This window comes from Prionailurus bengalensis, chromosome A1 (genome assembly GCF_016509475.1).
Source record: "Prionailurus bengalensis isolate Pbe53 chromosome A1, Fcat_Pben_1.1_paternal_pri, whole genome shotgun sequence".
Lineage (NCBI taxonomy): Eukaryota > Metazoa > Chordata > Mammalia > Carnivora > Felidae > Prionailurus > Prionailurus bengalensis.
Window position 1 is genome coordinate 188,642,054 of NC_057343.1, and position 25,502 is coordinate 188,667,555.

At 39.0% G+C, this 25,502-nt stretch overlaps 1 protein-coding gene across 1 annotated transcript in view; it reads left to right on the forward strand.

Moving 5' to 3' along the window:
• The window catches only part of ATP10B (ATPase phospholipid transporting 10B (putative)), a 256,201-nt gene that overhangs the window by 224,277 nt on the left and 6,422 nt on the right, over window positions 1-25,502 (forward strand). Inside the window, exons 17-23 of the mRNA XM_043596691.1 lie at window positions 394-715; window positions 3,488-3,564; window positions 4,917-5,042; window positions 12,251-12,451; window positions 13,522-13,602; window positions 14,935-15,039; window positions 24,121-24,308. Of these exons, the coding sequence (XP_043452626.1) occupies window positions 394-715; window positions 3,488-3,564; window positions 4,917-5,042; window positions 12,251-12,451; window positions 13,522-13,602; window positions 14,935-15,039; window positions 24,121-24,308 (1,100 nt within the window). The remainder of the gene's footprint in view (window positions 1-393; window positions 716-3,487; window positions 3,565-4,916; window positions 5,043-12,250; window positions 12,452-13,521; window positions 13,603-14,934; window positions 15,040-24,120; window positions 24,309-25,502) is intronic.

Sequence of the window (25,502 nt, forward strand, 5' to 3'; positions counted from 1 at the left end):
TCAATTTCCTCATCACTCAGTTTCCTCAGGAGAACCAAAATGATTTGTAAGAAATAAAAAGCACTGTATTATCATGACATATTATCATTATTTACCATCACATTCATATTTATTAGCTTATACCATCCCTGTATCATTTCCCATCTTGCTGAGCTATTTCCACTCCCATTGTCTAGCAGTCTCTCCTATTTTGCCATTAATTTGCTTCCAAATTAATATTGCTTTGATGCTTTTTAAAAGGTTGAAGAGAAATGTAAGAATCAGAAAATGATTCCTGGGTAATCTCTATGGTGGTAGAATTTCATAACTATTTTACTAAAAGATAAAGTGAGATCTTTAACCTACATTTCTGTGTTGTTTACTAATACCATATTTGTTATTCTGACTCTATAGGAAACCTGTGAATCCATCCTTAACTATGCACTGGAAGAAGTGAAGCAATTTCATGGACCACAGAAGCCAAACCGCAAGCTCTTTGGGCTCTGCCTACCTTCTGAGACACCACCTCCTACCTCAAGAGCTGCAGTTCCAGAAGTTGGATTGGTCATCAATGGGAAGACATTGAATGCCATTTTCCAGGGAAAGCTGGAGATGAAATTTTTAGAGCTGACTCAGTATTGCCGGTCTGTCCTATGCTGCCGTTCTACCCCTCTCCAGAAGAGTATGATAGTCAAGCTGGTGCGAGACAAGTTGAGCGTCATGACCCTTTCCATAGGTACCCATCATGCTGAGATGTGGGTGCAGCTTGTAAGGCTGATCTGACAAAAGTCCTGGGCCAGAGGTGGGAGGTCACATATCAAAGTCGAGACAGCCAGGCTGAGGATCATTTTCTCAGACTGAGAGAGTTCAAAGTGACAATCAATACGTGGCAGCTGGAGATGAAACAGAGGCTAAGTAGAGTGAGAAAGTGATTCACAGCTCTGAGGATTAGCAGGTCACAAAGGAAAACAGGGCTTGGATGGAGGTCAAAGCCAAAAGAGGCCTCAAATTCAGAACATTCACATAACTCAATAATGTACACTCAGGCCAATCAGTTCTGGGATGCAGACCATTTCCCTTTCGATACTTAACACATGGCATAATAACATAAACCTAAGATGTTTGTGGATTTGATATTCTGCGTATTGACGGCTGGTGGGGAGATTTTAGAAGCTGAGCCTTTCACATATGTTCATTCCTAAATACAAGGCCCAGCACAAAGCACATTCTCAACAAATGCTAGCCTCTTGGTTGATGAAAAAATTTCTCATAAGAGACTAAACTTTAATCATGGTTAAGGCAGAGAAATAAAAACTGTACCTACATCAACAAGCAAACCTGGTTTGCAGGAATCTTCATGATGTAGTCTCTGCTAACCCTCCAGTCATGTTCTTAACCACAGAAACCCCTGTCCCCAACATTTGAACTCCATGCTCCAGTCAAATGGAACGGTCTCCATTCTCCATGAGGTTTGTCCTATCTCTCTCACTCCCAGGCCTTTGTACAAGCTATTTCCTCTATAAAACACCCCTTCTTCTAATCCCACCTAACTTTCCTTATCTCTGAGAACTCCCACAGCACACAGCCCTCAGAGCTGCAGAGCACTGGTTTGCCTTCTGTGAGGGCCTGCTCAGTAGACCATGAGTTCCTTGAATAGAGGGACCATATCATTCATACCATTCCATCCCATGCTCTGCACACTCCAAGCACATAGTAAATATTGCATTCATTTAAGGATATTCTTGCAGATGGTTCCAGGTTCTATGCTTCCTACACAGACATGGAAAGAGATTTTCCTTCCTGGCATTTCAAATAAGTCTATATTATATATTGTTTTTTTCTCCCATTCTTCAGGTAAAAGCAGTTCAAAACAAAAAGGGGAGGGGAGGAGTGGGTAGACAGGATACAGGGAGCAAAACTTTAGCAACTGTATCCTAATTTTATTCCCTGAATTGCCCTCTTCAAAACTTTAGACACACACAAGGCAACAGCCCAGGACTGACTCCCTGAGGTAAGAAATTGGTTCTGCTGCCATAGAGGCAGAAATAAAAACAGCAGGGTAAGGAATGGCATGATTCCACACCTCTACTTCCAGTAGTTTGCTAACAGAAGAGGTTAAAGGGTAGACTTGTTTGCCATGGGGAAGATAAAAATTATGTCCTGTTATGCTACCATGAAAAAAAAAGTAATCATTACAAAAATAATGGCTACTTACAGTGAGAAAATTGTTAATATTAACAAATTTCATTGCCAAATAATTAAGGGAAGAAAATTCTCCCAATCCCACAGTCTCTATGGTATCTAATATAAATTTAATTACATATTATTATGAGAACTTACTGGAAAAAGAGGTGTGGCCAGGAGGAGAATAAAGGCAATGCAGTCCACAAACCAGTCCACCAGGCTGAATCCAGCCCACTACGTGTTTTTGCAGGGATACTAAGAATGATTTTTATGTTTTTAATGTGAAACGTGTAAAAGACTGCCTCTCAGCAAGAACAGTTGTTCAATTTTGCTTCTTGGCCACAGAGCTTAAAATATTTACTATCCGGCCCCTTACAGAAAAAGTTTGCTAAACTCTATTCTGAAAGATAAAGCTCTGGAAAAAGCCAGGTTTGTAAGGAAAGCCTCAATTGTATAGAGCTGTGCTGTCCAAAATGGTTGACACCCAGCTCTGCATAGGTATGGAAATTTAAAATTAAACACAATTCACCAGCTGCATTTCAATGGTCACGTGGGGCTAGTGGTTTCCCTCTTTGACTGTAAAGATATAGCACATTTCCATTATCACAGAAAAAGCTATTTGACAGTGCTGGAAGCTATGTGTATATGTGTATTTCCATGCCCTAACCTCCAATTTTCTGAAACAACTTAGTTCATTAAATGGGAACTCAGTGTGATTAAATGTTCCTCAACCAAAAAAACCCAGTCGATCCTATTTTCCTATATTCAGAAACAAAACTGAATACCATCCCTGTCCCTGGACACTATTGACAATCTTTGATGATTTAGCTGTCCAGACATTCTAGCAGTCTTAATATGGTCAGTATTTTAAGTTATACTGAGTTAGGAAAGTTATCATAAAGATCTTAGTGCCAATGCTCCTGGGCCTTTTCCCGAGCTGTATTACCCTTGCTAAATCTCTACTTTGCTCAAATTCTCCATTTAGTCATTAGTAAAGTCCACTGTAACATTTGTGAAGGCCTGTTTTGTAAACTGTAAAGCACTGCTCAAGTCTCAGTCACTACTGTATTCCCAATACCTAATGTGCCTAGAAAAAAAGACACAATAAACATTTGTTGAATAATAGAGCTTCTTGTCAAAAAAGAGAAAACCTCTCTCAGGCCAAATAGCAATGACTTTTCCTATAGGACTAATCAGAGCATTGTAAAAGGATTTGATTATATACAAATGGGGACACGTTAGAGCCACTCATGTAACACCATTTTCATTGTCATGCAGCAATTAGACCAGCAATAAAGATACCTCATGACCTCTCTTCTTTCAGGTGATGGAGCAAACGATGTAAGCATGATTCATGCTGCCGACATTGGAATTGGAATATCTGGACAGGAAGGCCTGCAGGTATTGTTCCCCTCCATTCTTCTTTCTACCCTAACTCTCCTTATTGGAGAGTTATGGAATTCCCCACAGTGTTGGAGGAATCTCTCCCCAAGAGCTTTGCAGAATTATCATCTTAGAGTTGGGGGGTGGGGGGGCTTCCTTCTTACGTAACTTACTTCCTCTTACATAACCTCCATCACTATACCCCTGCTGCCCAGTCCCTCTGGTACAGAGAAAAATAGAAGGATGTTTGGCTTTTTATAGACAGCTGGCAATACCTGTATTCTAAAGCCAAAGAGTGCCTAACCATTCAGGTAGGGCTAAGCCTTCCTCTGACTCCATATTTCCTCCCTGTAGCCTATACCCACATCCAAGGGTATAGTGCCCTCCATGAGCAGTGACAGATATAAGAACATTTGAAAACACATTTCAATTGCCATTTTAGTCTTGATGGCTAGACTGACCTATAAATTGTTAGGTACACTTTAATAGACATACCTAAGTCAAAATTCAGCTTGGGACAAGCATATAACTTGAGCTACTAATGTCTCCCATTAAAACAAACCCCACCTTATCATTCTGAACTATTAACAATCATATTCCCACCTCTGGTGCATACAATAGGTATTGCCTAAGTTTGTTGATAAGGATGAAAGAACACAGTTACCTTTTGAGTATCTACCATATGCCAGCACTCTACTAGGCACCTCACTTGATATTCCAATTAACATGAACAATCACAACCCCATGTGTTAGGAATTATTACTCCATTTGTTTTTTCAAATGAAACTTCATCTGGGAGAGGTTAAACAGTCTGACCAAGACTCACACCAGGATTTATAACCAGGCATATTTCAATTTTATACTCTTAAAAGAGTACTAAGACCTATGTCTTGTTCTAAGCAATCCTAAGGGCAGAAGACATATTTTAGCTCCATGTAAAGGAAGAACTATCCAACCATCAGCTCCATCTAAGAATGGATCAAATGGTCTGCCACAGGAGGTGACCAAGGGAGTTGAGAGGTTTGAGAATTACTTGCATAGAAGCCCCTACTCTCTGGTTAGCCATCGTATCTCTAGCATGGTGCCAACACATTTTAGGCCATAGTTACTGTTTATTGGATAAACAGAAGGAGACAAAGGGCCAGACTAGACCAGTGGTCCCTTATGAGCTGCCTTTCTTGGATTTTAGTAAGGTTTGGCTTTTCCAGAAGAGAGGATGGGGTGAACCACCCAAGGGTGCCACATAATTACAAAGGGTCTTTTCGGCCCTACCAGCTGTGGACCTAGAACAAAGCATGGCCCTTGAGGGAGTCTCTGTGGTTCACTGGCAGCTGTGGATAGAGGCTGATGTCTCTGTTCTGCCCTCTCAGGCTGTCATGTCCAGTGACTTTGCCATCTCCCGCTTCAGACACCTCAAGAAGCTGCTGCTTGTGCACGGCCACTGGTGTTACTCACGCCTAGCAAGGATGGTGGTGTACTACTTCTACAAGAATGTGGTGAGTAGCCCTATAGCAACCTCCCACCCAGGCCTTGGGAGGCCCAGCCAGGGACCCAGCTCCCACCACAGTGGTAGACAAACCTTTTCAGCATAAGGGAGTAAGTCAGGATGGCCTGGATTTTGAATCCTGAGACTGTCTCCTTCTAGCTCTGTGAACTTGAGCAATGTAATTCATTTCTCTGAGCCTCAATTTCTTCTTTGGTAAAATGGGTTAAGACTATTGTGTGAAGTTCTTGTGAGCATTAGCAATACTGTATGGAAAGCACCTGGCACACAGAAGGCAGTATGAGTGGTTACAAGCACAGACTCTTGCGTCAATCTTATTTGGTTCAAATCTATGCTCTTACATTTGATAATGGCCTTACACCTTAGTTTCACCAGCTGTAAAGTGGGGATGATAAGAGTACCTTTCTTGTATATTTGCTACAAGGATTAAATGGGTGCTTGTATATAAAGTGATTGGCACATAGTAATCACCTTATAAAGTTAGCCATTATTTTTTATTATTGTTACTATTGTCATTACTCTTAGATGGGCTCCATAAATGAGATTTATTTTCTGACTGCAAGGAAGAAAGAACTCGAATAACTAGCCTGACATGTATCTGAGATTTTTCTCTCCCTATAGAGCCACCCCAATGCAAGAGCTATAGCCTATCCCTTGGGAGAGTATAGGTTAAGACCAGTCTCCTAGCTTCCACCTGAGACTCTATGTATCACTTCAACTTTGCCAGCCTTCCCAGCAAAGAATTCACAGAGGTCAGGATATTTAAATAAAATATCTATTAGCAAAAATGTTTTAAAGGGGGAGATCATCTGGATTTTAGTTTTGCCTGACTCTAGCATGCTGTGTGAACTTGGAAAAGTCACTTAACCACTCTGAGCCTTGGTTTCCTCATCAGTAATATGGAGACAATATGACTCCCTCTTCCCTAGAAGTATTATTTAAGAGGCTTTAGAGTCAGAGCTCAGGAAAGTATGTAACACTATAAAATACAATCCTAGGAAGATACCATTATTTCTCCTGAAAAATAGTTCATTTCTGTCTTATCGATAAGGGCCCAAAGCAGGCACACACCAACTGAGGCATTAAAACTGTCAGCAGCTCTTGTTTGAAAAGTGGGGAGGTGGGGAGGGACAAGGGAACTGAGTTTTCATTACCTAGTTCAAGGACCTTTGAATAATCCCCAGGAGTCTGCAAATAGAATCCGATTCCTGTTTGCATAAGGAAAAAGGGAGGATTAAGAGCAGGGTGGTAGAAGAAAAATGCATTAGCCAAGTAGCAGCTACGAAATTGCATTGTGTCCCCTTATTCCACTCTCCCAGTCCTGATTTAGGCATGTCACAGTTGCCCTTGCTCAAGAGTGAGCATTTTTGTGCAAAGTTCAATGTGTATGTAAATAAACAGCATGACAAAAAATAATGTAAATTCGATAAACTGGATGGTAATATTCAGCAAGTCTATGCAAACAAGTCACTCTATTTAACTTGAAACTCACTCTGAGCATGAAAGACTGTTTACTTGGAATTCAAAATGCCCATTTAATTTTTTTTCTTGCCTCCAAAGGAGCCGTTCTTTTGAATAAGCACAACCTCTTCTCTGCATTAAATTTGTGAAATAGAAAAGGAAACGTTTCCAGCCAGCCATGCTTTCAAAGCTTAAATGGTATTTATTTCCAGCCCGATGCCGTGCTCGAAATTGTGATACTGATGCGGCATTATCTCCCCATTGCAATTAGAGGGTGGAGAACTATGACTTCCACATCCAAAACCAATTTCAGAGGGGATTAAAACCCTGCATGCTCTGAAATTTGAACAATGAATTAATTACTGCACTGTAGCTACTTGGGAGGAAAACGCAGGCCCCAGTCTCCGTGAGGCTGTCACCAGGTTCAGTGGGTGCCCTTAGAGGCGCAAAGATTCCAACCAGAGGAAGTGGAAGCAAACAAGGTCCTAACAGGGCCTGTGGAGGAAGGAAACACTTCAGTGTTAAACTCCAGGGTGAGTATTGGGACAATAGAACAGCAAAGATTTATTTCATTTATTCAAATCATCATTGAACAGCTGTGTCTGGAACCTTATCAGACACTGGGTATAGAGAATTAGACAGACGTGGTCCCTGCCTCATGAGGCTGACAGTCTAAATCAGGGCTCAGTAAGCTTATTCTGCAAAGAGCCAGATAATATTTTTAGTTTTGTGGGCCATATAGCCCATTGTACCTACTCAACTCTGCTGCGGCCACATGAAAGCAGCTATAAGACAGCATGCAAATGAATCCATGTGGCTGTGTCCCAATAAAACCTTATTTATGGCTTGATTCAGCCTCCAGGAAGTAGTTTGTCATCTCCTCATCTTAATAAATCTTGCTTCTCAAAATGTGGCTCCTGGACCAGCACATTTGCATCACCTGGATGCTTATTAAAAATGCAGATCCTCAGACTGCATCCCAGGCCTCCTACCTCAGAATCAGCACTTTTAGTAAGAGTCCTGGATGATTTGTATGAACCTTAAAGATTGAGAAGCACTGGTATAGGGGAAGGAGATTAAAGTTTTACAAACATTTTCTTAGGCACATCTCCCTCAAAGAAGGTCAGGGTGCTATGGACATATCACCAGGAGATTCTTGACCAAATAAATTAGAAAATAACATTTAAGCTATGACCTAAAAGAAGAATTTGCCAGTTTTCCTGCCAAGAAAAAGAGGCTTAACAACCTGAGTCTTTACAATTTTATGTCATATGCTATATCTAATTCCAAAACGAGATGTACGTGACTTACAGTAAGAACGCAAAGCAATAGGGAAGTTACAAGAGAAATTTATAAGAGTACAGACCAGAACCATAGAAAGAGAAGAGGTAGTTTGCACCAGGAACTTCAGATAAGATGCTAAGTATTAAATGTTTGGTTAAAACAAGCAGACCTGTTCTTCATGAGGAATACCCTCTCTTTGCTTTAAATGCAGAGATCAATTATTCAAGGAAATCCTTAGAAAAAGGTCACACAAAAACCTTCAGGAAACTGTCTTCAGTGGCATTTTTGTAGGAAATGAAAATTAACCTCCATATGGCCACTCTTTTTCTCTAACAACCCTTAATAAAAATCAATATTAAATTATAATTCAGTAAGAGTATTTCTATGGAAAAATGAGCAAGTGATATCCAAGCAGTGTTTTATTGCTTTGACTAGGGCTTAAAGCTCTTTAATACTGCAGTGTGTGTAGTATAAGACAAGGTCAGTAAATGCTAGTCCTCCAACACCCAGGTCACCAACGTTCCCCATGCCACCCTTGATTCCTATAGTTTTTTTGGTACTTAGTACAACTTGGTACTGTTTGGCATAGCATTATTAACATTAACATCCACCGTCATCTACAGGGAACCTACCACATACCAGACACTGTGCTAAGAACTTTATGTATATATGTAACTATGAGAGATAAGTGTAATATAGGGGTTAAGAGAGTATGTGCTAGAACAAGACTGGGTTCAAATCCCAGCCCCACTCTGCTACTCAGCAGCAATATGGCCTCAGTAATTTACTTAAGCTCTGTGTCTCAGTGTTTTCATCTGTAAAAGGGAGATACTACCTAATTCACAAGGTTATTGTGTGCATAAATGAGCTTACATGTGTGAGGTACGTAATAAATGCTTCATTTGTCCAGATTAAACTAGATGATGGTGATGGAGCAGGTGCTAACAACCCTGTGAGGTGGGGACAGTTATCTCTCTATAGATCTGGTTGCTGAGAGCCAGAGGGGTTACCCAGGTCACATAACTAAGTACATCACAGAATCGGGATTGGATCTAGTTCTACTGTACTCCAAATTCCCCAGACTGAATGCCCTCACTACCGTGGCACTCAGTGCCTCCTAGAGGTCTAAGAAGCCTGTTCTCCAGTGGTTGCCAAACTCTTTGAAGGCAGAGATCACTCTGATCCATGTTGTGTGTTGTCCACTGTCCAAGCATCTCTAGCACTGTGTCTTAGGATAAATTGTTCAAGAAATATGATGAGATCATCACACTTGGACACAGAGCTTCAAACAGCCTCCGATACCAGCCAGGTTACTGCTCTCTTCCTCCCTTGGCTTTAGCCTACGTCTGAGGCTTGGGTGAAAACTGGGTCAAGCATCACAGCATCCCCCAGATAAGATTGCACAAATTAAAAGCTGGAATTTGGAGAGATGAAGTTGATGGAGAGGAAAGACTGAGGCTTAGGGTCAAAAGGACCAAATCTACATTGCAACTATCAGAGCATGGCCTATAACTGGCAAACTTCCTCCCTTGGCATCCCTGGAAGAAACTGCCAATCACAGCATTCTGTGTTCAGTACTTTCCCCACTTCTAGCACTTTAAAATGGATCCTACTGGCCTCTCATAGTGTAGAATCAAGGATTCTGGACATTAGTGCCAGAGACTGAACTGTGATCTCCGATCTTGAATTCACTTTAACAAGTGCATCCACTTCCCACATCAAGTTCATGAGGATGGATTCTGCATCCAGAACCTCTGGATTTGAACTCCAATTTTGTTACTTACTAGCTCTATACCCCCAGCCCAATGACTTGACCCCTCTCTGAGGCTCAGTTTCCTAAATTGTAAAATGAGAGTAGTAATCACTATCTCAAAGGGCTGCTAGGTAGATTTAATGGGTCAGAACATAGCTTAGCATATAGTATGTGCTTTATGTGTCTTTGTTGCTATTGTTATTTGCTGTTGTTGCTATTATTGGCCTCATCTGTAAGATGGTGTCCCTTCCAGCTCTGGTATCCTAGGGTACTACAGCCTCAAGTCACAGTTCCAGCCCCAAGTGGCCAAGGGCATTTGGTGTGGTCACTTAGCTCATCTGAGCCACTTGACCTACCCATGTGTAAGAGAGAGAAGAGTTATTATTTTTCCCATTTAGCTGAGGAGGGAGAAGCGAGACAAGATTCTCAAAGGGGAAAGAAAGTCAAGGCTTCATAACAGCTGCTGAATGATAGTATCAAGGGAACTTCAGTACTTCAGTTCTTCTTAAACCCACCATGTCCAGTGCACAAGTGATTGCTGTCGATCTGGAGTCTCAAAGTCTTCCCATAGTGCATTTCAAACCTACCTGTATCTCAGTAAACAGAGACTGAGCCTTCTCCCTTCTTTGGACAGAAAGATGCAAGATCCAGGAAATCTCAGGGCATCAGGATCTCTTTCAGAGCCAGAAAACTTCCCACTGGTCACCAGAAAAGTCAAAGGATGGAGCTCTTTGGCTAGAAGCCTCTCAGTCAGCATTGTTATTGTAGAATCCAATAGGAGATTGAGAAAGTTTAGGAATGGTCAAAGAGGAAGGCTTGAAACTCAGATGCTGGTTGTGTGATATTCTGGCTCTGAACTTAGGCAGGAAGTAACTGAGTATCTTAGAGCCTTAGGTTCCTTATCTGTAGAGTGGGGCTAATAATATTATCATTGAGATATAACACTAATATAATATGTACTATCTTTAGCAATAATCTTTCAACACGGGACAAATTATAAGGTCTATTGCACATCTAATATACTATTTACTAATATGCTATAATATATATCACACACCCGGCACAAATAGAAGCTCCAGTATAATCATTGGTGTCACTAATAATATGAACATGCCCATATTATTACATCCTTTTCAAAATAACACTAGTCTGGCAGTTAGGTTATGGGCATTATAGTTTGTACACAAACCTAAGGAACAATTTCTTACTATACTTTTTACCCTGTGTGCCTCAGCCACACAGGACATTCTGGTCCCAGCACTGGGAGCAGCAGCTTAAGTGATGACTTTGGTCAAGTCACCAAGCCACATCGCAGGGGGGTAAACAATACTAGTGATCCCAGCCCATCTCAGGTGGGCAGTCTTTTTTTTTTAATTAAAAAAAAAGTTTTTATTTAAATCCAAGTTAGTTAACATATAGTATAATAATGATTTTAAGAATAGAATTTAGTGATTCATCACTTACATATAATACCCAGTGCTCATCCCAACAAGTATCCTCCTTAATGCCCATTGCCCATTTAGCCCATCCCCCACCCAACACTCCACCAGCAACTCTGTTCTCTGTATTTAACAGTCTCTTATAGTTTGTCTCTCTTTCTCTGTTTTTATCTTATTTTTGCTTCCTTTCCCCTATGTTCATCTGTCTTGTTTTTTAAATTCCACATAGGAGTGAAATCATATGGTATTAGTCTTTCTCTGACTTATTTCAATTAGTGTATGTTCTAGTTCCATCTGTGTTGTTGCAAACAGAAAGGTTTTCTTTTTGATAGTCAATATTCCATTTTATGTATATGTGTGTGTATACATATACATATGTACATACGTATATACACATAACATCTTCTTTTTCCATTCATAAGTTGATGACATTTTGGGCTCTTTCCATACTTTGGCTATTGGCAATAGTGCTGCTATAAACATTGGGGTGCATTGCCCCTTTCAATCAGCATTTTTGTGTCCTTTGGACAAATACCTAGTAGAACAATTGCTGGATCACAGGATAGTTCTATTTTTAATTTTTTGTTTTCCAGAGTGGCTGCACCAGTTTGCATTCTCATGTGGGCAGTCCTGAGTGGAAAACAGCTTCAGAAACCATAAAGCAACAGTTAAGGAGAAGATACTCTTCCTCACCTGTCTGAGTTGCATCACCATTAGGAATATATTGTGAGGAAAACCTCATGAAGTCATCTTCCCACCAGGCTTTCTGCCCAGGATCTGGTCTTTCTATCATCCCTTCCCTGGGACACCCCCTTCTCTTCCCACACTACTAATCGTAACTACTGCCTTTTGATATCCTGTGCCATGGTCTAAGATGCTGCTATTCCCATCTGAAAGATGGCAAAATGATGTTCAGAAAGGTTAAGTGATTTGCTCAAGCTCACACAGCTAGTAAATAACAGATGTAATCATTCCAAACCAGCCTTTTCTGCCTCCATAACCTGTGCTCTTAACCACCCCATTACACTTACCTTAACAAGTTGGTGCAATTCCCTTCAGGTCCCGAAGAGCAGTAATAGTAATAGTAGTAGCAGCAGCAGCTCTATGGATTAGTTATCTCTGATGCTTACACAACTCTGCATGTCACAAATGAGAAAACGGAAGCTCCAAGTCAGCATAGTGACTTGCCAGAGGCTTCTAAGCAGCGGTTGTTGACTACTGCTCATGGGTCCTCACTCACAAGGCCACTCTTTCTGCCTGCAGTGTTATGTCAACCTGCTCTTCTGGTACCAGTTTTTCTGTGGTTTCTCTGGTTCCACCATGATCGATTATTGGCAGATGATATTCTTTAATCTCTTCTTCACCTCCTTGCCTCCTCTCATCTTTGGAGTCCTCGATAAAGACATCTCTGCAGAAACACTCCTGGCATTGCCAGAGCTGTACAAGAGTGGCCAAAACTCTGAGGTAAGCTGGAGGGGCCTCAACTCCTCCCTGTCTCTGAATCCTCCCTGCAGGTGTCAGAGAAAGAGCACTGGCCTGGGGTTAGGGGCCCTACACTCTGGTCACTACCCTGCCTCTTACCTCCTTTGTGACCCAGTAGCTCCACTCCCTGTTCCTGATCTGTTTCGCATTTGCTGTTGAGTGCGATGGACCAGACCAGTGGGTATTTTTCTTTTTTAGTTATTTGTTAATTAAGTAACATGGGACTGCCCTAGTTGAATGTGGAGAGGACATGCAGAGAGATCCCATTGCCCTCAACTGGGCCCCTTCTCCAGGCCTTTGACAGAACCCCCAAGGCTTGGTTTGGGAACCCCTGGGATTAAAAGCTAGTTTGCTCATCACTGGGTGATAAATAAGGGCTTCTACTCATGTTGGGGAATACAAAGCTTAGAACACAAGATTATACATGGTCTAGAATTTGCTGGTAGCCAGTAGACTAAAGAAGGCCTGGGAAACCATCAGGATGGTTTCCTGGAAGACAGAGGTCACACTGACACCCTTAGTGATTTGGAGAAGCCAGACCATGGGCAGTGAAGCACAAAATGAGAACACTGGTCTCTGAAGCCACTGAGCCCTGTCTCTTGGGAATCTGTGATCCTGGGCTGTGATGGAGAGCTCCCTTTCAGATGCTATATAGAAACCTTAGAATCTCTAAACTTACCCATTGTGTATTAGCACTAGCGTGGTGCTAATGAATGACAGTTATTGATAACTGAGCACTTACTAGGTACTACAGCACAACCACATTTAGATTTCTTGAAACCCAAGGAGATAGTTGGTGTTTTCATCCTTTTTTATGGAAGAAGAAGCAATTATCAAAGCAGTTTAGTGACTTTCACAAGATCATAAGGTTCGGGCAGAGGTGGGACTTGAACTAAGGTCTGTCACCCCCAGGTCTGTGTTCTTAATGGTCCCATTCTATTGCCTCTAAGATAAAAAGCATTCTAAATACCCTATTGTTTGCCCCAGATAGCACAAGAACATTCCTTACAAAGGCTTGCTTTGATGGTGGTTGATGTGTTCTTTCCTGGCAGTGCTATAACTCTATGACTTTCTGGATTTGCATAGTGGATGCGTTCTATCAGAGCCTTGTCTGTTTCTTCATTCCTTACCTGGTAAGTCGTATAGTCCCTTTCTAATCATACAAATCACAGAGTGGATCGCAACTGGTACTGTAAACATGAATCCTAGACTAGTAGTCTTTCTGGATGATGCAGCACAGAGGATCCAAACAGGTGGTCTGCAGACTATATCCAACTCAGGGTATTTGAAAAATTATAATTTTTTCCAAAACATCTTAATTTCTGTCACCTTTTAAAAAACTGGAAACTGTCATTACACTGGGTCATTTTTGCCACGTGGCAAAAATCCAGAATTGATTCACAGCCCTGCTGAGATGGGGTGCATGTTCTTCAGTTTGCCATAGTCCCTACCACTCCATTTTGTCTTATACCTAGCTCTCTTCACTCATTTACTATTTATTACTTGAATATTGAAGGTATTTGAATTTACAACCCTTGATTTATATTTAGGTTTCTGCTTTCAAGGACAAGGCTGCACACATTCAGGAAATAAGTTCTGATAATAAAGGATACTACATTATCTGAAATAAAAGCAAGAATACAGATAGCAAGGGATACCAGCCCCATCTCAATTTGGTTCCCAGTTTGAAGACTGGGAACAAAGATAGCAGAATATAATCCGTATTTCTCCTGGAGAGGGAAAACAGAATATGGGTCAAATGCTAAACTGTGGTGTCTACCCTGCCTCACATCCTTTTGCAGTCAGCAACAAGATGGGTTGAGTGATTTTGTGCTTCATTTGAATTTCCCTAGCTTACAATACCTTCCTTCTCTAGGACTCTGCTTACCTTTCCTACTTCATTTTTCCCCTACTATGTGCTCAACAAACGGACCATCTGGGACCTTTTTGAACTTTTCAGCATCAAGTTCTCACTTTTCCCTGGTCTGCCTTTCCTCTCTTTTCAAGAGATTAACTCCTCTGATTATGATATATATTCTCTTCTGTACCCCCTGGGGTACTTTGTATACCTGGTACCATTGTATCATTTGCTACCTTAAATTGTACTACATTTTCCCTGCCTAGTAGACTATAGACTCCTTGAAGGTACACAGAAGCATCTTCAGCAGTTGGCATTGTGCCTGCTGGTTGCTCAATAAATTTCTTGTTCACCCATTCTGCAATGTTCTGGAATACCCATCATGGCTTCTGCTACAAATATGTTTCCAAAGAATTTAACCATATTAACTCACTCCTCATCTTGTCTGTTCCTTGGGTCAGTTCCCCAGGGATGGCAGCTGAGTATCTTCCCATTCCTTCCCCTCCCATGATACCTGCCTTCACTGATGCTTTATCATCACTGAGTCAAAACCAAGGCCTTGAATCCAAGGATACATCTGACAATGCTGTTTTTTCCTCCTCTGCAGACCTACAAAGACTCTGATATTGATGTCTTTACCTTTGGGACACCCATCAACACCATCTCCCTTGCCACAATTCTCTTGCACCAGGCAATGGAAATGAAGACCTGGGTAAGCACCCAAGAGCCCCTTTGACCTGAAAATTTTCATTCATTTTACTCTGTATCATTGATCCAATCAATAAATAACTGCTGAACTCCTACACTGTGTCCCACTTGTACAGGAATGAGGGAGGTATAAAAGATAAAGTCCCCAGCCTCAACTTGCTTATTATCTATCCAGAATGATAAAACTAAGACCTATAAAACAATGAGACAATTTTTTGCAAAAATAGAATGTATTTTCCAAATTTTTATATAAATTCTAGTTAGTTAACATACAGTGTAATGTTGGTTTCAGGAGTAGAATTTAGTGATTCATCACTTACATATAATACCCAGTACTCATTACAACAAGTGCACTCCTTAATGCCTATCACCCATTTAACACATCCTCTGACCCACCTCCCTCCATCAATCCTCGGTTTGTTCTCTATAGTTGAGACTTTGTTATGGTTTGCTTCCCTTTTTTTTCCCCTTCCCATATGTTAATCTGCTTTGTTTCCTAAATTCCACATATGAGTGAAATCATATAATATCTGTCTTTTTCTTACCGACTTATTTCACTTAGCATAAGACACTCTAGCTCCATCCATGTTATTGCAAATAGCAAGATTTTCCTTTTATGGCTGAGTAATACTCCATTGTGTGTATGTATATATACACCACATCTTTATCCACCCATCAGTAAATGGATGCTTGTGTTCTTTACATAGTTTGGCTATTGTTGATAATGCTGCTAGAAACATTAGGGTGCATGTACCCCTTCAAATCTGTATTTTTGATTTAAAAAATCAAGGATGTTTCAGAGATGAGGAAAATGGTAGCCTGACTATACTTGAGGCTGTGTTAGGGAGGTCTATTCTTTCCATTTAATTTCAGGGCAAGCACATCACAAGCATGTCTAAATATCACATTTCAGTATCTAAAAACGGCAATGCCAGCTTTCTCATTAAATTCTTCTAAACAATGGTAATAACAACAAAGAGCTTAAAATTATTTACCAGGTACCTATTTATATGATTTTTAGTGTATTATCTCATTTAACCTCCTAGAGACCTTTGTTGGGGGGGGGGGTCAGTGTCAGTCTTACTGAGGTATAATTGACTTATATAGCACTGTATAAGTTTAAGGTGTACAGGATAATCACTTGACATACGTATATTGTGATATAATGGATTTTAACTAAACCAGATCAGCCCCTGACATGATGTGCAGTAGCTAGTAAGAGCCACCCAAGGAAACTTCAGATCACAGACCCCCTCTGTTCCAATTCATGCCAAAGATAAATAGAATAAAGTGATAAACCCAAAAAACGTATAGCAGAGCCAAGTACAGGATAGATTTCCTCAAGAAGCACCAGCATGAGGAGAGACTGAAAAACAGTGGGACAGGGGAGGAAGAGGTACTGGGCTGGCCCAAACTGAAGGCTTTCTGGAATCCAGGACAGGAAACTGTGGCAGAGGAGAGTCTTGTTCCTATGTGTTAAGAAAGACTGGAGCCCTGTTTACTGCTAGGTCCAGGGTCTGGGCTGAAATTCCCCACTCAAGAAAGCAAGCTGAAGAAAAGTTGACATGTTATTTGGAATTCCAGTTTTATCAGAAGCCATGAGGAAGGTGGTTAAGAATCAAAGAGACAACTTTAATCCTGGGAACTGAAGCAAGCTAGGGAAACATTTAGAACTCTTCAAAATGAAAATTTTGTCATTGAAATTAAAAATTCAATTCATGGGATCCACTCTAGATCAGACACTGGCAAGGAGTAAACTACCAAATTGGAAGATATTACTAGGAACTCATCTGGAATGCCACACAAATATGAAAAAAGTAATTCAAAGGAATAATGGCTAGAAGAAGAATGGTAGAGAAGCAATATCTGAAAAGATAATCATTGAAAAAGAAAATTAATATAAATCTGGATATATCATAGCGAAACTATACAATGTACAAGAGATGATCTTAAAGTCTACCAAAGACTATGGACAACTTACTTGAAAAGGAATAGCAGTTAAACTGACAAACAATAGAAGCTAGAAAACAGTGGAGTAATCATCTTCAAAGACCTGAGGGGAAATAAAGAGTTGCACATCACATAAGACCAGGGCAAAATAAATGACATTTTCAGATACTGAAACAAAAGTAGAAACATACTTCTGCAAGAACATGAAAGCTAAAACTGTAAGAAACAACATAACAGTAAGAAAGAGCTATTCAATAGACAATTTATGCTACAGCCTTTGTCATTGATGGGAGGAAGATAGAAATAGGCATTTAACTATCAATTTTTCCATAAAGGTCCCTATTTAGTGTGTCTAAAGATGTAAGGTATCTTAATACTTGAAAATATAGCTTAAAAACTTAAGGTTAACCATAAAGGAATGGAAATAAATAAGAGGAAAATAGAAAACTATCAATTCTGCAGGATGTAGGAAAGATAAAAAAATTAAGAGCAAAGAAAAATGATTGCCCCCCAAAATAAAACACAAGATGTTCAAGAGAAACCCAAATATATCAATACCCATAATAATGCAAATAGATTTAATTCACCTGTTAAAACCAAAAATTATCAGATTGGATATTTTTGTCCAGCAAATATAAGGGGAAATAGACAAATTCACAATTATACTGTGAGAACTGTGATATTTATATATAATTCTATCAGAAATGGATCAAACAAAAACAATATAGAAACCTTGAATAAATTATCACATTTGATCTAATGTAGTTATATATAATATATAAAATCCTGTTCCAAACAAATACCAAACATGTATCTTTTCAAACACAGATGATACACCAAAAATTAAAAGACCAAATTCTCACAAAGGAATTTGAAAGAATCATAAACATCAGATTTTCTGACAACACATTTAGATTAAAAATGAGCAATAAAAAGAGAGCCAAACAAACTTAACATACTTGGAAATTTCAAAATGTACTTCTAAATAATTCACAAGGTCCAGCATATATCATGATGGAAATTATTGCTAAATGCCTATAAAAGTACCATATATGCAAACTTATGGGATGCATCTAATGCTTTGATTATTAAAAAAAAAAAAAGAATTCAATTCAAGGAACCTAAAGAGAAAAATCAAGGAAACAATTGAAAGGATCCGTAAGACCAATAATGGAGTTCCTCAAAACCCTAATAAAAACTAATCTGTGTTACTCAGCCATAAAAAAGAATAAAATCTTGCCATTTGCAATGACATGGATGGAGCTAGAGAGTATTATGCTAAGTGAAGTAAGAAAAATACCATATGATTTGACTCATGTGGAATTTAAGAAATAAAATAAACAAGCAAAGGCAAAAAGAGAGAGAGGCAAACCAAGAAACAAACTCTTAGCTATAGAGAACAAATAGAGGGTTACCAGAGGGGAGGTGGGTAGAGGGATGAGTTAAATAGGTGATGAGGATTAAGGATTGCACTTGTGATGAGTACAGGGTGTTATATGGAAGTGTTGAATCACTATATTGTACACCTGAAACTAATAGTACACTGTATGTGAACTAACTGGAATTTTATTTTAAAGTTTGTTTATTTATTGTGAGAGAGAGAGAGAATCCCAAGCAGGCTCCATGCTGATAGCCACCCAGGAACCCCCAAACTGGAATTTTAATTAAAACTAATCTCTGGCAAAACTGATCCAGGAGAAGACACACACACACAGAGACATACACAAAGACCACAAAAATAAGATGAAAAAGACTGATAAACATAGCTATAATCATTTTTTTAATATTTTTTGAAAATTTAAACCAAGTTGATAATTTCTTTAAAATTTACCAAAACATAACCGAGGTCAGTTAGCAAACCTGAATAAACCAGTCACCATTACAGAAATTAGCTAAAATAATCCTGATACCAAAATAAGCATAGGTCACAAGGAAAGAAAATCATAGACCATAACAAACAGAGATATAAAACTTCTAAATAAATTATTGGCAGGGTGCCTGGGTGGCTCAGTCTGTTAAGTGTCCCCCTCTTGATTTGGACCCAGGTCATAATCTCTCAGTTCTTGAGATGAAACCCTGCATTGGGCTCTGTGCTCACATCACAGAGCCTGCTTGGAATTCTTTCTCCCTCTCTCCCTGCCCCTCCCCTGCTGGAGTTCTCTCTCTCTCTCAAAATAAATAAACATTTTAAGTGAATGGCAAATCGACTCAGCAGTGTGTTAAAGATAATAAGTCCCGACCAAGGAACTTTTATATCCTGGTAGTAGACTACAAAATATAAGCTAATGCCATCACTCTGGAGAGCAATTTGAAAATAGCTGGAGGAGTTTAAGTACTCATCTGCTATGACACAATTCCACTTATAAGTATGATGCATCCTGAAAATTACTCTTGCATGTGTATATACAGAAACATGTTCAACAATTAATCATTCTTAATAGAAAAAAAAGAAAAGAAAAAGCATAAGTGTTCATCAATAGGAAAATAAATTGTGGCATATTCATACAATAGAACAGGTAAAATAACTAACTAAAGCCATATCTATCAACATGGATGAAACTCCAAAAGGATAAGGTCTAGTGGAAAAAAAAGTTGAAGGATACATGTACATGATAAAGTAAAAAAGTATTCATAAACATGTAGGTATAAAATGTGTATGAGAGTGATGAGAACACTGAATTTATGTTCTAGACTAAAGAGAAAACATTTGCGGGGTATTACGGGTGCTTTAATTGTATATGTTAAACTTAATTTTTTAATAAAAATTGGAGGCAAATATGACAAAGTTAAAATTGATAAAGCTAGGTGCTGGCTATATGAGGTGTACTATCTGTATGCTTGAAGTATTTCACAATTTAATTCCATTTTTTAAAAAACTAGCCCAAGATATTTCCCAAGAAGAATTCTACTCTCTTTTAACTTTTCAAAATGCATTGAAATGCATAAGCAATCCTCAACCATATATCATATGGGTGATGAGACTAAAGATTCTATATCCTAACTGGTCACTCAGCCCACTTTCTCACAGCACTGCATCTGGCTGCTTTCAAAGAGGGTACCTGTTCCTTTCACTCACCATTCAGCATTATTAACTCACCTAATGCATCTCTAGACTAGCTAACCCAGTGGTTACTGGCAATTTCCAGTGCTCTTGGCAAAGGAGTCAGCATTTGGAATCATTATGAAAAAACGCATTTCTCTTTTGAAAGTACCTGAGGCAGAAGGACAGTCTCTTTGTTTTCCCAGATAGAAATCAAATATGAATTTGAATAACTGTCAGTTTCCACAGTTCCCACCAAAGCAGCTAACTGCTACCTAACAAAACTAACTAAACAACAACAACAACAAAAAATAGCTAACTGCTTTCTTCTTCACGAACAGGGGCTGGATTATTCAGATCATCTCTCCTACTGAAAACTAAAAATGAATAATTAAAAAAAAACTCTTCAAAATCATAAAAAAGCTAACAGGATAGTAACAAAAACCTTTGAGAAGGGGGGATTCTAGACAAAGACCCAAATCCTGTTCCCTTGAGGGTATTTGCAACCCTGCTCAAAAAGAACTTTGTTTCTGGCACCTTGACTGAGCAAAAAGTTCAGAAATCAAACCCAGCCACCCAAGGCAAGAGTCTAATAAGAGCCCACATTAAATTAGGACCCCCAAAGAAAGCAAACTGGTGTAGCACTCTGGAAAACAGTATGGAAGCTCCTCAAAAAATTAAAAATAGAACTACCCTATGACCCAGCAATTGCACTACTAGGCATTTATCCATGGGACACAGGTATGCTGTTTCAAACGGGCACATGCACCCCAATGTTTATAGCAGCACTATCAACAATAGCCAAAGTATGGAAAGAGCCCAAATGTCCATCGATGGATGAATGGATAAAGAAGATGTGGTACATATATATCCAATGGAGAATTACTCGGCAATCAAAAAGAGTGAAATCTTGCCATTTGCAACTACATGGATGGAACTAGAGGGTATTATGCTAAGTGAAATTAGTCAGAGAAAAACAAAAATCATATGACTTCACTCATATGAGGACTTTAAAAGACAAAACAGATGAACATAAGGGAAGGGAAACAAAAATAATATAAAAACAGGGAGGAGGACAAAACAGAGGAGACTCATAAATATGGAGAACAAACTGAGGGTTAATGGAAAGGTTGTGGGAGGGGGGATGGGCTAAATGGGTAAGGGGCACTAAGGAATCTACTCCTGAAATCATTGTTGCACTATATGCTAACTAATTTGGATGTAAATTTTTAAAAATAAAAAATTAAGTTAAAAAGAAAAAGATACAAAACAGATGAACATAAGAGAAGGGAAGCAAAAATAATATAAAAACGGGGGAGGGGAGAGACAAGAGATTCTTAAATATGGAGAACACACAGGGTTACTGGAGGGGTTGTGGGAGGGGAGATGGGCTAAATGGGTAAGGGGAATTAAGGAATCTACTCCTGAAATCATCGTTGCACTATATGCTAACTAACTTGGATGTAAATTTTTAAAAAAGAGAGAAAAGAAAAAGAAAAACATCAATCAACTACTGATACCACCTGATGCTAACCAGGTGATGGATTTTCTTCCCCTGGAAGCCATGAAAAGTTATTTTCAAAGACTTTTTTTCAAAGAAGTTTTTATGATTTATTGCTTCCATCTTTTTAGAAGGCAAATAAATGTTTAATTCGTAAAAATAAATAAATTAGGACCCCAAAGCTATACCTCAGGGTAACGGTACACCCAAAAAAATGGACCTACCTATTCAATCTCCCCAGCAGGTACTGTAGGAATCATTCTCATTGTGAACAGGGCTTGGAGAATCTGTAAAAAAGAACTGTCCTAGGAAAAGAACCATGGGTTGGCCTCAGACATATTTGCAGCCCAAGTTTCTAGTACTTCGTTGAGCCAAATTTTGACATATGAATTCAGTTTAAAGTGAATTCAAGACTGACAGTTGCCAAGGACATTGCAAAATAAACACATACACCCTCTCTAGAGAAAGGTATCTCATCCTATGCCTCAAACTGTTCCTAGCAACTTTAAGGGCAATGAGCATCACATAATCCAAAGTAACCAACTCTCAAAGAAACAAAAACCAATTGGTGAGGATCAAAAAAAAACAAGCATCAGGGGCACCTGGATGGCTCATTCAGTTAAGCAGCTGACTCTTGATTTCAACTTAGGTCATGATCTCACAGTTCATGAGATAGAGCCCCACATTGGGCTCTACACAGATCGGAACCTGCTTAGGCTACTCCCCTGCTTATGCACTCTCTCTCCCAAAATAAATAAATTAAAGAAAAAAATATATTTCAGATGTTGGTATTAGATATATATTATAGAAAATTATGTTTACTATGTTTAAAGAAGTAAAGAATAAGCTTTAAAATATCTGCAAGGATTGGTAAACTATATAAAGCAACCTAGCAAATTTAAAAAGAAACCAAATAAAACATTTAGAAGTAAAATACAGTGGCTGGCTTAACAAAAAATCAGAAAAAAATTGAAAGGGAGATTTATTGAATTTGTCAAGAGAAATTATGCAAAATATAAAACAGAAGAAAAATAAAAATTATGGAAAAGGTACAAAATGTATAGAGGATAGTGTGGCATCTGAAAAGGTCTACATACATTTGATCAGAGTCTAAGGAAAGGAGAGAGAAAATGAGATAGGCAGTAAGTTTAAAAGATGGTTACTAAATTTCATATATTAAAAAAATAAATAAAATGTAAAACACACACAAAAAAAGATGGTTACTTAAGAATTTTGCAAAAATGAAAAACATCTATCCACAAATTCAAGTTCAACAAAACCCAAGATAAAAGAAACACATACTTACCATAAAGAAACTATAGAATACTAAAGACAAAAACCATAAAAATAGCCAGATCTTAAGACATAAAGATTTCATTCTTAGAAACAAAAGTAACAGACATCTCAGTAGCAAAAACATAAGCGAAAAGACAATGGAGTGCTATTTTAAATATGCAAAGAAAAAAAGAACTGCCAAACAAGAATTCTGTTATCTGTCAAAAATATCCTTCAAGTATGAGAATGAAATAAAACATCAGAATAGATCACCAGCAGATTCCCACTAAAGGCAATTCTAAAGGAGGTAAAAAGCAAAAGGAAAAAAATCTCAGATGGATGGTCCAAGATGCAAGAAGGAATGAAGTCATAAACAGTAGTCAACATGTAACTGAATTTTAATGAATATTGACAATATTCAACTATAAGGAGGCAAACCATTAGAGACGCTTAAATACAAGGAACAAACAGGATTGCTGGAGGGGAAGTGGTGTGGGGATGGGCTAAATGGGTGATGGGCATTAAGGAGGGCACTTCTTGGGATGAGCGCTGGGTGTCATATGTAACAGAATCACTGGGTTCTACTCCTAAAACCAGGACAACATTGTATGTTAACTAACTTGAATTTTTTTTAAAAATCGGAAAAAAATGCAGTAGCAATAAGTCAGGAGAGAGGTTAAGAGTTAAAGTGCTCTAAAGTCCTTGTATAATTCAGGAGGAGGGAAAAGTAGTTACATATTTTAGACTGTGGTAATTTAAGATTGCTTATTATCATTTATTGAGTAATCACTGAAAGAATAGAAATGGAGTGTATAACTTTCAAACCAGTAAAGGGAGAAAATGAAATTGTACAAAATAGTAAGTTTAAAAGAGGATAAGAATGGGGAAAGAAACACAAAACAGAATAAGATCAGACAACAGTCTGATCAAGTCTGATTCAAGTCTGCTTTGAAAATAATAAACTGCAGCCACATGTGAAAAAAAAATGGATTCATCACACCAAATAGGATTCTATTCACCTAACATTTAGAAAACAGTAGATAGGCAGTGAAACTACAAAGGATGGCTTGGAAATTATCACCAAAGTCAAGGGTGAGACAGAATCTTTCAGGGTTCTTTGGGTAGGTGTGTTCAAATTCTGGATTATAGCAACATGGGTGTTCACTTTATAATGATCCATTAAGCTGCATGTTTTTTTTTTAATTTTTTATCTCCCCCCAAAAAATGTTTACAACAAAGTTAGCCAACTGCCATGATTGTACTGCCTCCTGATCTAAGCTATACTTTTAACAGTGTTTACTTCTCCTTTCCTTCCACAGACCATTATCCACGGACTTGTTCTGGCAGGCAGCTTCCTGATGTACTTTGTGGTGTCCCTTGTTTACAATGCCATCTGCATCAACTGCAACAGTCCCACCAATCCCTATTGGGTGATGGAAAGCCAGCTCTCAGACCCCACTTTCTACCTCATCTGCTTCGTCACACCAGTCACAGCTCTTCTGCCAAGGTTTGAGTACAGGGGCTGTCGTCTTCATAGAACTACCAATGCCCACTTATTAAGCCATTTTCATAATCCAAGAGTCAGGAGTTTGATTCCTGATAGGAACCTTGAGACTACAGTTTCAAAGACAGGGTACTAGGACAGAGAGACCAATAAACTAAAAAGCAAATAACACAGAGTGTGGTCCGAGGTCAGCCACAGAGTAGCAAAGTCCCCAACTGGCTTGGCCTCAGTTGTGGTATCTGTAAAATGAGTAATAATTCCTGCCCTCCTGCCTTACAAATTTTGTTGTACATAAGGGATCATTTATTTACTAGCCAAGGAGTCTCATACTCAAATATCTACAGGGACAGACAAGCAACTGCAACAAACCAGGTGAAGTACAGATGTGGGGAAAAAGACCTTCTCAGCTTCACCCTATCATTGCCACCAGGAAAGATCAAGTCTTAGCATTCCAGAGCTTTAGATTTTTTTTTCATAAATGCAAATTTTGCATGAAATAGCCAACTTTTTAATGTTACTCAAATTTGTTTAACACACACACACCCACAACCTGTATTAGCCAAATAAATCATTTATGTCCAGGGACTATTTCTAACATTTCTAGCCTAAACCTTCTGCATTTGCCTTATCCAGAAAAACAGCAACAATAATACCTTATATTTCCTTGAAGCTCACTCTTGCCACATGCTACCTAGCACTTCATTTTGCTTTTGCCATCACCTAGAAGTTAAACAGAGCTATGGTTCTAGTCCCACTTGCTCATGGGACAGCTAAGTCCCAAGAAAGAACATAATGTGTCCACAAGTCCACCACACATAACAGTGGGAGCTGGATTCTCCCAATTCAATGGCCAGTGTTCTATTCTGCAGCCCACACTCTAGTCAGAGCAGTCAGTGAACTTCACAATGATGTACCCCATGGGCAAGACTTAGCCCCTCTCTATTCTTAGGATCTTTCCACTCTAAACATCAAAATTCAGCCTCCCTACCATTATAAGCTATAGTAAACAGACTATCTCAACACTGCACAGAACTTTTTCTAATCCAAAATTAGAGAACTATAGCAGACCTTACTTCCTTTAATAAATGTGGCACCTTGCTTAACCTAGGTTGGTTTCCATTTCCTTGTCCTAAGCCAACTCAGAGCCTTGACCTCTGATGCATAAAGGCTGAAGATACCTAGATGGTAAACATAAAT